The following is a 16,739-nucleotide window of genomic DNA, read 5'->3' as shown; positions in this document are numbered from 1 at the left end:
TGCCTTCCTTGGAGCCCCTCTGGTTCCCTCTTGCCCAGCTGCCTGCATTCCAGGCTCCTCCCCATTCTTTGATCACTTGCTTAGATGTTACGCCCTTTCTATAGGCTCTGCCCCTGACTGTTGTGTCAGGCTTGGTGCCTTTGCTGTGATTCCATAGTCTGAACTGACTGGGTCATCACTGTGTGTGTTCCTGTTGCTCTTTAGCACCCTCACCTCCGAGAACACAAGTGATTTACCCTTCTTTTAACTGAGAAGTACTTTTCTCTGTTGGGGTACACTGACCTGCTTTTTTGCTTTGTAGGCTTTGGGTCACTGGGACAGGTCAGTTGGTTTGGCGGGAGTAGGCTCCCTCTCCCCAGCTTTTCCACTTTCTTGGTGGTTTCCTTGGTAGTGACATCAGTTTGTACAATGAACCTTTGACATTCTTTTGTTTGAACCACGTGGTTTATAAGTCAGGCCTTGAGTGACTTGTACGTGCTTTGGTGAGCTACCTTCAGATACCAGTGTCCTTCTGGAAGTGCCACTTCCCTGCTGCAGTGGGAGGGGATTTTGCAAACAGGATTGTGGGCCAGCTATTTATAGCATCTAGCTTATTTGTGGAGGGGGCCGAGGGTCCCCGCCAAGGGACAGCTGAAGCATGGGTGAACTTGACTTAGTCAGCGGTCTCACCTGTGCTGGCAGCTCAGACAGCTGGATGGCGCGAGGGGCCGTGTGTGCCTTGTGTGGTCCTGCACGGAGCCTCCTCCCTCAAAGGAGCCTTTGCAGACTCCAGGCCTTCCATCTTTGGCCCTTCCATCGTCTCCTCTGCTTTGTGACTTGATTCTGTTTTTATGTCTCGCATGTCATCTGGTTAACAAAACTTTGGCACCTGGAGCATGCCATCCACTTGGGAAGGGGCGGAGTATTCTGTTCCCTTCCTGCTCTGGTCAGTGACTGTTGCACTGGTAGGGTGGCTGCTCAGAGACGGCGGGACAGGGCCCGCACCCCGAGTGGACTGTCCACACAGATCCTCAGGCAGAAGTGATGGCTCTTGGCCCAGCCAGGGATGAACACACCTTGGAAGCCTTTTCTTTGCATATGGGCTTTGTCTTTTCTCATGTTCACTTCTGCCTGCTCCTTTCACATCTGGACATATAGTATGTTCTACCAAAGGATTTAGGGGCTTAGGAATCTGGGGCATTCGCAGCACTGCCCTCTGGTGGGAGGCGGAGAAGCAGCCGCGGAGGCCTGGCCCCAAGGGATTCAGTCAGGCCTGCCGCCTCCCTCTGCTTGGCTAGTAGGGGCTGGACCACTGTGCTTGCTTAGCCCAGCAGCCCAGAAGCTCTGGGGTAGGAAGGCTACGCTCCAGCCAGCACCCAACATGCTGGAACCTGTTTGTGGTTTGTGTTTATTGCTTCGTGCACAGGTCCTGGGTCCCCTCACAGGTGCTGCTCCACATCCCATCACCAATTGGAGACCAGAACATCATCTCTGGCCCCGAAGGGTGTGCATGCAGGATTATAGACCTGAACTGCTACCTCACTATACAGGTGCAGAACTGTGGGCTCAAGGAGCCCCTGGTTGGCCCGGCGGCCCCTGGGCCTGTGCCCTGGGGCACGTGCCTGCATCTGCTTCCTTATCTGCTGTGGCCAGGGAGGTGCTGGGTTGGAAATGAGTTCTTTTTGTTGTTGAGGTCATACCCCGGCTTTGTGGTTTTGTTTTGTTTTAAGGAAAATAACCCACACAAAGGAGAAGGTAGAAGTCACCTGTGCTCCCCTTGCTCACATTTGACGTGTTGCCTCTGAGGGGATTTTCTTGTCACGATGCTGATCACCCACCACGTGTGTCCCCTAAGGCCTGGGTGGGAGCTCTGGATGCTGGAAGGGTGGGGAGGAGGGCAGGGCTGGGGCTGGGGGGCCAAGTCCACGGTCATGGTAGCAGGAGGAGAACCCACGCCACCTCATGCCCTGTGCCCCATGCATACTCAACCAAAGGAGTTACCTTGTTCTCCCCAGATTTGTAAACTGTAGAGGGGCCTGGCGCAAGCTCCCTAAGTTAGTTGTTGGTGCCCTTTTAGCTGTTTATAGACCCACCAGTTTGCTTCTTGGGACACCTGCTCTCTGCTGGCTCTGCTCTAGGTCATGGGATCAGGGGCTACCCACTGGAATTCCTGCCAGTTACAGCCCTGACCTGGTGCTGGGAGCACTGGGGGGCTGGCTTTAGAGACATCCTTCTTGAGTTGTATTAGCTTGAAACCCTTTATAAGATCTCAGAACTCCTTGTGTTCGTCACTCGAAAGGCCATTGTGCTAAATGAATGGTTAGTTGATGATTGAGAATATTCTCCTGCTGGGTGATTTATTGATGCTTTCGTCTGGCGTCTGAGAAGTGGCTGAGCTGGGCAGCTGGCTCCTGATTGCTCTTGTGAATATTGAGAGTAACATCTCTGCAGAAACAGATCTCTAACCTGATCGAGTGCACAGGCTGTGAATCTTGGTTTTTTAAAAGCAGTTGCTCTGTGCTCATCATTTCAATTCCTGTGCATTGATTTCCAAACAAAACAGAAGAGTTGAATGAGTTCTGACCTCTCAAAAGAGTTTTGTTTTTCTGATGAGAACAAACAGAATCCGCTCTCAGCTCCGATGTGAGCATCTGTATGACCCGTGACAGCACATGAGGTGGTAGTGTAGGACCCATGCCTGAGGAAAGCAGGAAGGAGGACAGGGCTGGGAGACGGGGGTGGGGGGACCAGGGGGTGATGTTGATCACAGGGTACAAACTTTCAGTTATTAGGTGAATAAATTCTCAGGACCTTTAAAAAAACTTGTTACTTTCTCTAAAAGAAATCATTCTGCTGGTTCTCTTAAGAGAGAGAGCTCTCAGACATCTGTTCTTTTTTTTTTTTACAAAATACTTCTTAATAACTTGGTGTTTTTAAGGCAGAAATTACACAAATATTTAAGCTTTGGAATAAGTCACCTTAAGTCCAGGGTTTGTCTCCAGTGTTTCTTCACTCAATGAAAAGTGTTTATGGTGAGTCCGATGCTGCGCTTGGAGCAACAGCAAAGAAAAGCGAATGGCGCCATCTGATCAGCAGCCGCGGCAGCTGGGGCTGTGTCCGGGGTTGGGGGCTGTGGGGCCTCTGACTCAGGCTGTGTGTTACCCGCCGGGGAGGAGAGGCGAACACATGGTCAGGCCGGACTCACCGCGGTCACAGAGCTGTGGGGAGTGTGCGGAGGGGTCACGGGTGTGGGTGCCCATCCAGAAGCAGTCCCTAAGCTGAGTGGGACTGGCAGTCATTTGGACGAGGGCAGTGCTCCAGATGAGAGGAGGGTCTCCCAGGCCTCTGCCCTGCTTGTGGTTCCCTTGTGTTGACCACACGAGGGCGCTCTGGAATGGTCTGGGGCCTGTGGACCAGGAGGGGCTCTATCCTGGACTTAGCATCTTAACTACATCAACAGGGCGCTGGATCCCTGTTCGGGTTAGGGGCCATCCTGGGCTGGGGTTTCAGCTCAGGGGCACAGGTTGGGGGCTGGGGAGAGTGCAGAGCAGTGGTCCAAGTTGCTCTCTGAAATTCCTGGAGGAGAGACCCACCCCGACTGTGGTCTTGAAACCCTCCTGCATTGTAAAACCAAGGTTAGGAACTCTGGGCCAGAACAGAAAGAGAAGGCCCAGGTCTAAGCTGAAGCGGATCTGCTTGCTGACCTGAGTCGCCTAAATTACCTCCTCCTCAGCCCTAGACTTGTAAATTAGAGAAAGTGCCTAGTTTAAATGACACAAAATATTTTGTCCTATAAATTTTAAGTGTAAAAAATATTAAAAACCTGAAGTGTGGCCATTTCCTGCCCAGAATTGCTAATTAAGAGAACTGTGATGACAGCCTGGCCTGTGTCGTACGTCACATACATCACAGAACGTTGTTTCTTGGTGTTCGCTGTGACGTGGCAGTCTGTGGGTGAGCTTTGATCATCCCCATCGCCCGATGAGGAGGAGTCTCAGGTTTGGAAGTGTGTATGAACGTGGCCACGTAAGTCGCGTGGCCATACCCTTTCTGGTTTAGGGAGTGCCGTGTGCATTGGTGGGTGTCCCTCCCGCCTCGTCACCTCATTCAGATGAGTCTGTCTTGTTTGTCAAGATGACACTTTCTTTGTCTTGATGACACTGTCTCTGTTTCAGGACGATGATCTGGAGGAGGGTGAGGTGAAGGACCCCAGTGACAGGAAGGTGAGGCCTCGTCCCACCTGCCGATTCTTCATGAAAGGTAATTGTCTGCGTGAGGGGCCTCTGTGTGGCCCATTGGTGTGACCTCGGCCATTCCCGGGACAGAGGTGGTGGTTCAGCCCTGAGCCTGGGCAGGGCTGTTCTCGGGGCCGCGGTGACCGTCTCTGGTGGTAGCAGTGGCAGAGCCTTGCTCTCAGCCGTGGGCCTTTCCTGGTCACTCTTGTGCCTTGCTCGGAGGGCAGCCAGCCTGCTTGTTTCGCCCTGGGCTCCAGCCCATCCGCCCAGCACAGACCCGTGTCTCCACTGTAGACAGCATCACTCCTCGTCTGAGTGGTCCTTTTTCTAAGGCCACGTGCCCCAGCCGCCAGCTGTGACATTTCCCAATTCTGCAAGGAGAGTTCCCGCTTGTTACCAGGTGTCAGAGGCTGGAATGGAGCCTGTAGAAGGGTCGGCCTCTGAAGGCAGCAAGGCCCCTCGCTCCTGCAAAGCGGACGGAGTGAGTTGAGTGGCTGTGACAGAGAAGGTGTGACAAGGGGCTCTCAAGCCCAGGATGCGTGTGTCGGGGCTGCTCCGGCACAGCGCCGTCCGGCATGTCTGTGATGGAGCGGCCCCTTGCACCGGAGGAAGGTCTTCTGCCCAGGCTTGCTGTGACCCTAGACACCTCGCGCACTGACCCAGCCTACCTGTGCAGCCTAACGTTCACGAGAGCTTCCTGTACTTCTTTTCCAGATGTTGTGACACCATTGTCCACTCCTCCACCAATATCAAATTCCATACCATTCAGAGGCCAGGTTAAAGGTACAAAATATATGATATTCATCTCTCTAGTACCGCACAGTCCCCCTGCTCCGGAGGCCAGACTCCTTTCTTCTGGATCCAGAATCCTGCCATGACGCCAGGGGTAGGGGGAGGCTCCGAGGGCAGGCTCCCAGGGGCCGCGTGCACCTGCACGGGGGGCGGGGCGGGGTGGGGGGCGGCGGTGGAGCCCCGTCCTGCGGTGGCCTCTAACGAGCCCTTCCCTCATACCAAGGTGACCAAGGATGCAAGCGCCTGGGAGCGCTCGGGGCCCTGGTCAGCGCGTCCTCTTGGCTGTGCTGTTTCTGTGCTGCTCGTTGCTGCTGTGGGGTGGCCCCTCTGTGCAGCCACGTGCGCCATTCCCTGGATGGGAGCACAGCCACCCTAAGGATGCAGATGAATGTGCAGCACCTTTTAGAAAGTAAATGCTTACAGCTTCTCAAAGCCTGTGGTATTTGAAGTGTCAGTATTTCAGAAAACGTAAACTTAAGCCAAAGACTTTCTTGCCATAAAGAGTTCAGTCTGTCTCTGGAATTTCTGGAGTAAATCAATGGAGCCCGTGGAGCCTAACACACACGCATGCACACACATGTGCTGCGATCATTTCCAGATAGCACTGTGCACAGACCTTGTGGTTAGAAGTCTGGCCACGGCCAGGACCTGCCAGAGGCCCCGTGGCAGCAGAGCAGGAGGCTGCAGCATCCACCTTTGAGGGCACAGAAGCTCTGGTCAGGTGCTTGGTGTCTCACTGCTGAAGGACTTGCCAGAATTTAGCTCCAGAAGCACACACACTACAAAGCGAAGCTGGTGGCCGTACCCAGAGGAGTATCGCAGTGTGCTGGAGGGGGTGCCCTCTCCAAGGACGTCTGCGGGCGGGGGTGGGTCATAGCACAGCAGGGGAGGGGCCTCAGATCCCACTGAGTGCCCGGGTGGGGTTTCAGGGAGTGACACCTCCCACACAAAGTGTCAGGCCTTTCTTGGTAGAGAAGTCAGAAGCTACTGGTAAGCAGTGTTTTTTGCAGTTTAATTGGCCACATTCAGTAACTTGTTGCAGAAATATACTTTTTAATTTATAGTGACCCTTCCCCAAATATTCTATACATTCTATAGAATAATGTGATAGATACTTCTTTGGATGTTTTGAGACATATCTCTTGCCTTTCCTTAGGAGAAATTGTGAGTGTAAACGTTTTTGCTTGTATGCAGTTTAAAAGATTATAAGTTGAGATGAATGCGTTTCGGTTCTCTCCAATAGCAAGAGTCACTGTAAAATAAAGTTTGCTGTGTCTGGTGAGGATGTGGAGAAACAGAACCTTATACCCTGGGCACAGCTTGCTCAGAGTGTGTGATGGAGAGGGCTGCGTCTGAGCCAGCCGCTCCCCTCCTAGGTGTGTCCTGAGCCACACGGAGACTTGTACACAAATGTTCATAGCAGCATAGTCACAACAGGCAGAAAGTAGAAACAGCTCCAATGCCCATCAGCTCGTGAAGGGATAAACAGGATGTGGTCCTTCCATACCAGGGAATAATAAAAGCAGTATGGTTGCACCCGAGGACACTGCTGGTCACTAACAGCCCATATTGTATGATTCCACTTATGGGAACTGTCCAGGGTGGACAGATCCATAGAGACAGAAAATGGGCTGGTTACTGTCCAGGCCAGAGCGAGAGGGGCAGCCACTGAGTACAGGGTTTCACTTTGGGAGGTGGAATGTCCTAGAATTATGTAGTAGCAATGGTTGCACAACTTTGTGAACTTTGTGAACATACTAAAACCCACTGAATGGTGCCCTTAAAATAGAGGTATTTTATAGTATGCGAATTATATCTTAATTTGAAAATACTTAAACAATGTTTGTTAGGTATATTTCTATTACAGGTTGTGATCTGCAGATTGTTAAGTTGCCCAATGGCACCCCACTCCAGTACTCTTGCCTGGAAAATCCCATGGACAGAGGAGCCTGGTGGGCTGCAGTCCACGGGGTCGCTAAGAGTCGGACACGACTGAGCGACTTCACTTTCACTTTTCACTTTCATGCATTGGAGAAGGAAATGGCAACCCGCTCCAGTGTTCTTGCCTGGAAAATCCCAGGGACGGGGGAGCCTGGTGGGCTGCCGTCTATGGGGTCGCACGGAGTCGGACATGACTGAAACGACTTAGCAGAAGCAGAAGTTGCCCAAATGGACACATTGATATTTGTAACCAGTGAGAACAACAGTGTACTTAGGAATACAAGTTGAAACATTTTAAAGTACCCGTACTTTGTTTATGGTATATTTTCACCTCTTACCTACTTAGATTGAGTCATGAAAACATGAAGTTATGTCCACAAAGGCATAAATAGCGTTTTCTGTCAATTGTCCTTCTCCTGGGTCTCTGATTACTTGGCTGTCAGTAGCACCCAGCCTGTTCTGCAGACCAGGCCTCCTGTGTCTGCTTCTTCCTGCTCCCACCCCCACCCCCACCCCCACTTTCTTCCTCTTGATAAAATTGTGGTAAAAAACGCAACATAAAATTTACCATCTTACCTGTTTTTAAGTGTCCATTTCATTGGCCTTCATTGTGGCCATCACCACCATGGGCCTCCAGAGCTCCTTTCATTATGGGAACCTGCAACTGTCTGCACTAGACACAAGCTCCCGGCCCTCGGCCTCTGCCCACCTTGTCCCCGTGAAGTTGAGTACCCCGTGTGCCTAACAGAAGTACAGTCTCGTCCTTTTGTGATGGGCCCATTTCACTCAGCACAGTGTCCTCAGGGTTCACCGCGCTGTAGCAGCGTCAAGATGGAGTAACAGTCCATGGTGGGGGTGGATCACGTTGTGCTAGCCCAGCGCCCGTCAGTGGGCACCTCGGTTGCTTCCTTGTTGGACCTGTTGTGATAATGCTGCTGGAACATGGGTGTGCAGACGTCTTTTTGACACCTTCCTCTCCAGTCTTTTGAGTATACCCCCAGAAGTGGGATGGCCTGGTCGTGTGGTAGTTAGGTCTTGAAAGTTTTAGAAACTGCCCTACTGTTGTCCACGTGGCTATACTGTTTCACATCCCACCACGTCGCCTGGGGTTTAAGCTCTCTCCTTGTTGACGCCCATTTTCTGGTTTTGCAATAGTGAGTGTCATCATGGGTGTGGTGAGGTGTCTCCCCTGGGTTCTGATTTGCATTTCTCTCTGATAAGTGATGTGGAGCATCTCTTCAAGTGCTTTTTGGCCGTTTGTGAATCTTCTTTGGAGAAGTGCTTACTGCCCATTTTTTAACCCCTGTATCCTCTGGTGTTTAAGGCAGGAGGTCTCCAGGTATGTTCTTGCGACCTAGGGGCCCCTGAAGTCAGAGCCTCAGTGAGACTGAGTGCACCACTCGGTAGGGGCCATGTGCTGCACATGCTGTGAAACAGCGTCCGTGATTAGTTTGAGGTTAGGTCTTTTCGTAAATAACTTTATTGAGGTATAATTGCCGTGCCATAAAATCCATCTACTTTAAGTGTCCAGTTGAATGGTTCTTATTAGTTTAAATTCGCGCCACCACAACCCCTCAGTGTGTGTCTTTTTGCTTTTCTAACAAAACTGCAAGCGCTCACAGAGCTCCTTCGCTGCCCCTGAAGCTTGAGGGGTGCCTCCAGGGAGGGCTTGCCAGGTGTGGCCATGAGCCCAGTCCTGTTGCCTCCAGGACACTCAGAAGGCCAGGACAGTGGCTGCTGATAAGGTCAGGCTCTCAAGTGAAAAATCAGCGTTAGGAAACTTGACAGCTTTGCAGGATTTGATGACTTTTCCAAGCAACTGTTGTGTGATGTCACAAAGTCATACCTGCGTAGAAAGCCATTCACAGTTCAAGATGGAGCCCCCCAGGAGTCAGAGAAGTTCAGTGGCAGGGGTGGGGGAGTTCCTGGCCAAAGCCTCGGAGGGCATGCAGAGTCTGGAGAGGCCTCAGGGTCTCCCAGCGGCTGCAACTCTTCCCCTGAGCCACCCCCAGAACAGGCTAAGTTTCCTCAAAATATGTTGATAAAACCTTTATGTTAACAAATATTGTTAACGTAAATTACATAGGTTATATTTTATGTCTTCAAATTTTCTCAGTTTTAATATCAATAAATAAAATCATTATGGAGACTCTTAGGGATCCTGAGACCGAAAAGTTACACAAACCACTGTTTTCAAGTCTGTCATTTATAAAGAAGCAGCCCAGAAACTATTTTTATTCTTTCAACTACCATAATGAATAATGACTATTCCTGAAGAAGTCGAAGCAGCTCAGCACAGATGACCTGGTTGTCTGTCTTTGTCACAGTTCTGTGAAGAGGGGCGCACTGACTTCTGGGTTCTTACATTAAGTTTGTGTTCACTGAGTTTTATGCCTTTTAGAGGAAACATTTGTAGAACTTGGGTTTTTCCTTATTAGATTTTTATATATTCTGTTTTCAAGAAGTATTTTTTTAAAAAACCATGAAGCACTTTAAACTTATTTTGACAATCCCTATTTTTATTAGTTATTCTGAGTTGTTCAAATTAACAGGAAATGGGACCGAGGAATATCTAAATAAGTCTTGTTTATAAACAAGAAAGTCTTTGTTTAAAATTCTAGTGTGAAGAAAGCATTTTGTGTGGAAGCCAGAGGGAGAGTGTAAAATCATCTCCGCTGTTGTGGGAGGCACCACAGGTGTGGTGCCATGCTGGTTAGAAATGCCCGCAGAGGCACCTCACTGCCCTCTGGTCAGACTAGCAGTCAGAACTTTTAAGGTCTGGTGGTGTTTCTGACCGACAGGGGCTCCTGGGTCTGCTGTGTGGGGCGTGCTTTCTGTCATCTGTGTTTGGGTCTTTGGTGTCTGCTAAGACTGAGGCAGGCTCTGTGTGTGTGTGTGTGTGTGTGTGTGTGTGTGTGTGTGTCTGACAGGCACCTTTGTTGACATGTATTCCTGTGACCCTCCCACCCACCACTACACTGTGTCCTTTTTTTTTTTACCTTTGGCGGCACCACTTGGATTGTAGCCAAGTCCTCTGCTTGTTCCCTTTGGGCTCCTGTCCCTGTCTGTGCAGATCCCTTACCGAACTGTAATCCTGTTTCATCATACATTCACAATCCACATAAATTTTCTGGTAGTAAAATTTCATTTAGAAGCAGAAGAGAGTTTTTAAACCTGTAAATCTATTTTTGCTTCCATTTCCTGGAGAATTTTTTTCCCAAACAAATTGCTTTCTTAAATTATGAAAGTAATGTGTGCTGACAGAGAGTCAAAACAGTTATCCTGATACAGTTGGGGTGTATCCTTATAGACTTCTTTCTGCATAATTGAAAATTCACTTTTCAAAAGGCTGGTGGGATTGCACTGTTCTTGCCACTCTTCCTGCCTGCAGGCGCGGGACGCCTGCCCTTGCATGTATGTAGACCGCCCACACTTCCTGGAGCAGCCTCCTCCGTCTCTTTGGAGGCCCTGGGCCCAGACACAGGCAGTCTCAACTCCTCTCTCTGCTCATTCACCGGCTCCTCCTCCCTGCCCTTAAAACCTGAGGAACCAAAGAGCTTTTTTGTTAGTAGGTCAGGGGTGATGTTTTTGTTTTGTTTTGAAAATTCAAATACAAAAAGAACAAAGAATGACATACTCATTTACCCCCACCCATATATTAGATTATTTTAGATTTTAAATATTATAGAAATGCTGTGGTTTATTTTGTTAATATTTTTATGTGCTTGCAATTTTTTTGTTACTTTTTAACTGCATGAGCAGTGTGAACTGTGATGGGAGTTTATGAGAGTTAGGCGATGAATAAGTGGATATTTTGGAATTCTTTATTTAGATGTATGACTGCATATTCTTTTTTATTTAAAACTGTCTGAGTCTCTGGGGTTTTGAAGCCCCTGTAGTGTTTCCCAGTCTCTGTCTTGCATGTGATCTCTCAAACACTTTTAGAAATTATAAACTTAGTTGGTTATTTTTGCATTCCCAGAGAAGCAATTTTTTTTAAGCATACTTTATTCCTTATTTAATTTGGAGCCATATGTTATGTTGGTTTTAATACAAATTGAAATGCTCATAATGTTTAAAAGGTAAAATTTAGTGTTTCCTTAAATATCAAATGATTATTTCTCTTAAATTTACATGATATAAGGAAAAACTTTTTTGACAGAAATATTCAAATGAAATATTTTGTTTAGGAGTGAATATATATTAAAAGATGGCTTACAGTTTAACTACGTGCTAACCAATGAAAATGTTTTCTAAAACCACTTAGATATTATATGCCATATTTATTTTTTAAGCCTGTCATATTACCTATTCAAAAAATTAAATTAAAAAAAACCATTCACTCACTAATTAAATTTAAAATGTAGTCTTCTCTGTCCTGAAAAGTTAAGTGGTTTTCCTGAATCTTAGTGTTCTGTTGCTGAATAATGCTAAAAGTCAACCCTTTTAGTTCTTTGTTGTAAAGTATAAACACCGCATTTATTATAGTTGTCTATGTGTTCTCTCTCTAACCCATTTTTTTAAGTACCAGAAATAGCCTGCAGTGGCTTGTTAGGAGAAATGCAGATGTACAGAGCTGGTAAAGATCACCCTGGCATAAACTGGCAGAATTCTGATCGCTCTCATACTTCTCGATGATTTCTGTTTCAGTATGGGGCTCTCTTGAGTCAGAATCACAACCCTGTCTGTGCACCTTCGGGTGTGTATGTCCTGAGCTGTGAAACCCGAGGCAGGGCCACCCCGATTACCGGGATGCTCTGGGTGTCTCTGTTTAGGGGAGATGAGCTGCTCTCATGGTGACTGTGGGGGCAGGGTCCTGTGTGAGCCCTAAGGTGCTGCTCGCAGGGCGGCCCAGACTGTCCAGGCCTGCCTGCACGGTCTCGTGGGATGGACAGGGCTATGCTCGGCCCGCTGCCTGGGTGTCGTGCCGGTCGCCAGTGGAGCAGGGGGAGCTGAGCTGTGCACATGGGCCAGGCCCCCCGACCTGCCTCTTGTTTCCACAGGGAACTGCACCTGGGGCATGAACTGCAGGTTCATACACCCTGGGGTCAACGACAAGGGCAACTACTCCCTCATCACCAAGGCCGAGCCCTTCCCCCCCAATGGGGCCCCACCGCTCGGACCGCACCCCCTGATGCCTGCCAACCCATGGGTATGTGAACACCATGAACGCCATTCCTTGCTGGCAGATCACATCTAAACTCTGTTTGTGATGTTCCAGCTCAAAGACATGAATACATCTTGTGTGTAAGACATTTCTAGGCTGCCACGGAGGCCAGAGCTCCCTTCCAACCCCCTGGTTGTCCCCAGCTAGAGGCCACCATAGGCTTGGGGCAGCCAGTCAAGGGAGGGAGGGTGAGAGAGGAGAGCAGGCAGGACCCGCTGGGGTTTCACTTGATATTTTTGCTCCCGCATTTCTAAGTTTTGCTTCCTGTTGTAACTTTTTGCTTACTGTTTCTTATAGGGCGGGCCTGTAGTAGATGAAATTTTGCCTCCACCCCCTCCAGAACCCCCCACAGAGAGTGCCTGGGAACGAGGACTCCGGCACGCAAAGGAGGTAACAGACCAGCGGAAAGCCTGCGAAGAAAAGCACTAGTGGTGGTCCTCGCACAAAGCCAGCGTTTCTGCCTCTCCGAGGCTGCTGGGTCATCCAGAGGCCGGGGCCATGCCGCTTCCCCTGTGGCCTCTGGATCTGGAGAAGCCATCTTTCCTGGGGAAGCACAGTGTTCACCCACCTCCCCCTTCTCCCTCATCCTCAGCCACACCTGGTACCTGGCACCTGGCTCCCGGTGCCCAGGCTTACCCCGCTTGGCTCTGGGCCTTCCCTTCAGGGAAATGACCGGCTAAAGCAGAGCCGTTCCCGCCCACTCCCCGAGCTCCGCCCCACTCTGGGTGCCTCTCCTGCCTAGAGAACCTTCCCTTGCCCCCTCACTGAGTGCATGTCTGGAGCCCCCAGTTCAAGGCCAGGACTAGGAACAGGAAGTCAGACATAGGTGAGCTGAGTGCAGGGTGTGCTGGGCCTCCAGGGATGGGGCCCTTGTGGGGTCCCGTGTGCCTCCCAGCACAGAGCTTCAGCAGATCCCTACTGGGCGCTTGGTCATGCTCCTCTGGCATGCCAGCCCAGGCATCAGGGGTCAGTCAGGATAGGACACCCTGTGTTTCCTTAGCAGTAACAGTGTTGGCTTCTCTTTTTACAATGGTAGGTTTTGAAAAAAGCAACCATTCGAAAAGAACAGGAGCCTGATTTTGAAGAGAAAAGGTTTACAGTGACCATTGGTGAAGATGAGCGAGAGTTTGACAAAGAAAATGAAGTTTTCCGAGACTGGAACTATCGGATCACGAGAGATGTCAGAGACACAGCGTAAGGAGTGGTTCTGCCTCTGCTTCTCCCGTTGAGAGCTCAGCGTCCCCGGCTGGGTGGGGCCCAGGCTCTGGGGAGCAGCAGCACAGAGGTTCCCAGGGCCTGGGGTCCTGTCCACACCCCTGGGCTGAGAATGGCCTTCTTGAGGTGCTGCAGACAGTTTGCAGCTGACTTTCCTTGTTTTTCTTCTGAGAGGATATGTTTGAGTGCCATGCCAGGGCCTTGGGACTGTAGAGGGCTCACATCCATTGGGGTTCCTATGAACTCTGAGGGGGTTTACAGCTGTTCCTAAAGCCCCTGGGCCCCAGGTCTCTCCCACCTTCCCCCAGGCTCCCTAGGAACCAGGAGAAGCTGTAAAATTTGTCCCAAAACCCAGGAGTGTGGCAGGTTTCTTCACTGTTGCTTCCAGACATTTTATCATGGGCCTTTTAAATAGATTGCAGAAGCACATGTGGCTGAGACCCCCGTCAGCCCTTGAGGAGCTGTGTGGTGCCCCCACACAACCCGGGCCCCAGCACCTACTCCGTACTCAGCCTGCTCAGCTTCAGGCAGGGCGGGCCAGGTCTCTCCCCAGCAGGCGGCTTCAGTAGCCCCCTGGTCTCACAGCAACACCATGCGAGGGGCCTTCCTACTGGAAAGCACAGCCCTGGTTTCCGGCTAAAACAACAGTCAGGGGCACAGAGAAAGGCTGTGGGATCAGCTCTGTGTTTCCACAGTCACTGCCACAGCCGCCCGTCTAGGCCTGAGGCTGGAGGGTGTGGAAGCTGTCTGGCTATTGGGAGCGAACAGGGCTGTCACCTAGCAGCACAGCCCCGGGTTCACCCCACCAGGGCCCCAGGAGTGTGGGGGGAGATGCCCTAGAAAGTAGCCACCAGAGGCTTTGTGGAGGCAGTGCAGGCTGGAGGGGGCCATGGGCCTCTCTGAGCTCTGGGCACCTCTGTTTCTCCTACTAGTTTACCCAACGGGAACGGTTAGTCTGGAGCCAAGAATCCCTGAAAGAAGCTTGAGGGCCCAGCTGCTGTTGGGTGACCATCCCCTTCTCACACACGCACGTGTTTGTGCGCACACACACACACACACACACTCCTGGGCTCCAGGCCCCGTGCAGGTCCTCTGGGTCGGTGTGTGAGGAGGGCCCTCCTCTTCCAGGGCATAGGAGCATCCTGTCCCCATGGCTGAAGGTCCACCTCTGTCACCCACACCAGGGTCTGCGCCCAGACCTCCTGTTTTATTCCTTGGATCTGTTTCTTCATGACCTGGCCCATCTGTGATGTTGTGAGGTCTCAGAGGGTGTCTTTTTTTCCCCCCTAATTTTTGGCTGTGCCACGTGGCATGAGGAATCTTAGTTCCCCGACTAGGGATTGAACCCATTACCCCCTGCAGGGGAAGCGTGGTGTACTAACCCCTGGACACCAGGAAAATCACACAGAGGGTGTATCTTATCCTTCCCAGGGTTTCTTGGCTGGTCTTGCATGTCTTGTGTCCACGTGAACCTGAGGATCAGTTGTCTACCCACATGAAGAACCTTGTCAGCATTTTTACTGAGATTGCCCTAAATTTATAAATTAATGAAGGGATTTGTAAATTAACTGACTTCTTGGTGATGGTCAGTTTTCCTTTGTGAAGATGAGGGATGTGATCTTATTCACCTGTGCTTTTGTGTCTGTCGAGAGTGCTGAAGTTTTCCTCAAGTAGGTTCTGCGTGTTTCTGGTTAAATGTATTGTTACCTTGTTCCTCAGTATGTCTCCTTCCTTGCTGGTTAAATGGGGTTTTCTCTACCCTCCTCACTGGCTATTGTCTAGAATTATCTATGTGCCTTACTGGGCTCTTCTTGCCGCTTGAATTGGCTTCACCATCATGTCATGGCTTTCACATATGGTGTCATTTAATTTGCACATTGAGATGGCTTGGGGGCTCCTGGAGTCTGGTTGCGGTGGTGCCCCCAGCACACTGGGTTGTCTCAGAGGCACTGGCCTTCCTTGCCCATTGGGATCTTAATGGGAACACCTCCCTGTTTCCAGTGAATAAGGTGCTGGCTTTAATTCTTCAGTGTATAAACATCAGTATCTATCACATTAAGAAAGTGTCATTTCCTCCTCTCATTGGGAAGGGGTTGGGTTTTTGTCACAATCGTTTTCACCATCTGTAGGTGTTATCCTTTGATTTCTCTGTAGGTCTGTGCTTTTGTTTAGTATATTCAGTTTCTAATATTGACTCAGCCTTGCAGTCTTTCTCTTTTTTTTTTTTAACGTGTCTAAATCCTGGCACCTATTTTATGTAATGTATTTGCATTAACGTTCCTAAGTGATAAGCTTGACTTTTACTGCTCTTTTTCAGACTTGAGCCTTATGCAGACCCTTACTACGACTATGAGATAGAGCGCTTCTGGCGTGGCGGGCAGTATGAGAACTTCCGGGTGCAGTACACAGAGGCCGAGCCGTACCATAACTACCGGGTATGTAGGTTGGCACTTCACTGGTGAACCCTTTCAATCACCCGTTTTCATTTATAGGGCTTTATATGGGCTGAATTGCATGAGCGTGGCGTACTGATTTCAAGTCCCAGTTGACCATCTGTGCAGAATGGATTCTGCTCCGTGAACGGACCTTGTGGTGAACGGAACAGCTCCTTCCCTGAGCTGGTCTGTGCTCTGGCTCTGTTTTCACCGGAGCCTCGGGGTGGGTGAGCAATGCCAGCAGCAGGGGGTGTGCCTCTCTCAGGCTCAGGACCACCCTTGGTGGGTCGTGGCCATTCCTGTCGGCACTTCCCTAGATGTGGTAGGTTTATGAATATATGTGCTTCACCCTCTGAGACCCTGACCCTGTGCCTCTGACGCGAAGCTGCCGCTTGGAAGAGGTCATTAGAAGCAGGTTAGCGGTTTCTGTGCCACAACTTAAGTGACAGTCCTGAGTTTTTAGGGCCAAAGGGGAGTGACTGGTTGGGGACCCCATCAGACGGTGAGCCTGTGCGAAAAGAGGACCTGGCTGCTTGCCCTGCTGTGCCCCTTCCCCCGGCGGTTAGAGCAGACTCCTCACTCACTGGGGCCGGGCCACAGGGCTGTAGGTGCCTCCCCCCAGCCAGGGCAGCCTCAGAGGGTGCGGGGCCTGCTTGGGTCCCCTGAGCCCCAGGCTGGGTTGCCTGTGCACAACCTTGGTGTCTACCTCTCGAGACAGGAGCTGAGGTCCAGGAGGCCTGCCAGGCCCACAGACCTGGTGCTGATGCTGGAGAGCCTGCTTTGCGGGCCCCCCATGTGGCCTCAAGTCCATTTCTGGCGCAGAAACGAGACCCCCACCCAGGTGTTCTGTCTCCTCCACCCGCTCTCGCGTCCTGCCCACGCCTCCCCTTCTGAGGGTCTGATCCCGCGTGTGGGTGTGTTTGGCTTTTCCACGAAGGAAAGAGAGCGAGAACGGGAGCGGGAGAACAGACAGCG

At 50.6% G+C, this 16,739-nt stretch overlaps 1 protein-coding gene across 1 annotated transcript in view; it reads left to right on the top strand.

Moving 5' to 3' along the window:
* The window catches only part of ZC3H18 (zinc finger CCCH-type containing 18), a 43,197-nt gene that overhangs the window by 8,771 nt on the left and 17,687 nt on the right, over window positions 1-16,739 (top strand). The window contains exons 3-9 of the mRNA XM_010843999.1: window positions 4,155-4,239; window positions 4,929-4,997; window positions 11,951-12,099; window positions 12,412-12,504; window positions 13,151-13,308; window positions 15,647-15,764; window positions 16,702-16,736. Coding sequence (XP_010842301.1) covers window positions 4,155-4,239; window positions 4,929-4,997; window positions 11,951-12,099; window positions 12,412-12,504; window positions 13,151-13,308; window positions 15,647-15,764; window positions 16,702-16,736 — 707 coding nt within the window. The remainder of the gene's footprint in view (window positions 1-4,154; window positions 4,240-4,928; window positions 4,998-11,950; window positions 12,100-12,411; window positions 12,505-13,150; window positions 13,309-15,646; window positions 15,765-16,701; window positions 16,737-16,739) is intronic.

This window comes from Bison bison, unplaced genomic scaffold (genome assembly GCF_000754665.1).
Source record: "Bison bison bison isolate TAMUID 2011002044 unplaced genomic scaffold, Bison_UMD1.0 scf7180017864192, whole genome shotgun sequence".
Classification (NCBI taxonomy): Eukaryota; Metazoa; Chordata; class Mammalia; order Artiodactyla; family Bovidae; genus Bison; species Bison bison.
Note: the sequence above shows the minus strand (reverse complement) of the source record. Positions and strands in the feature narration are given on the sequence as shown.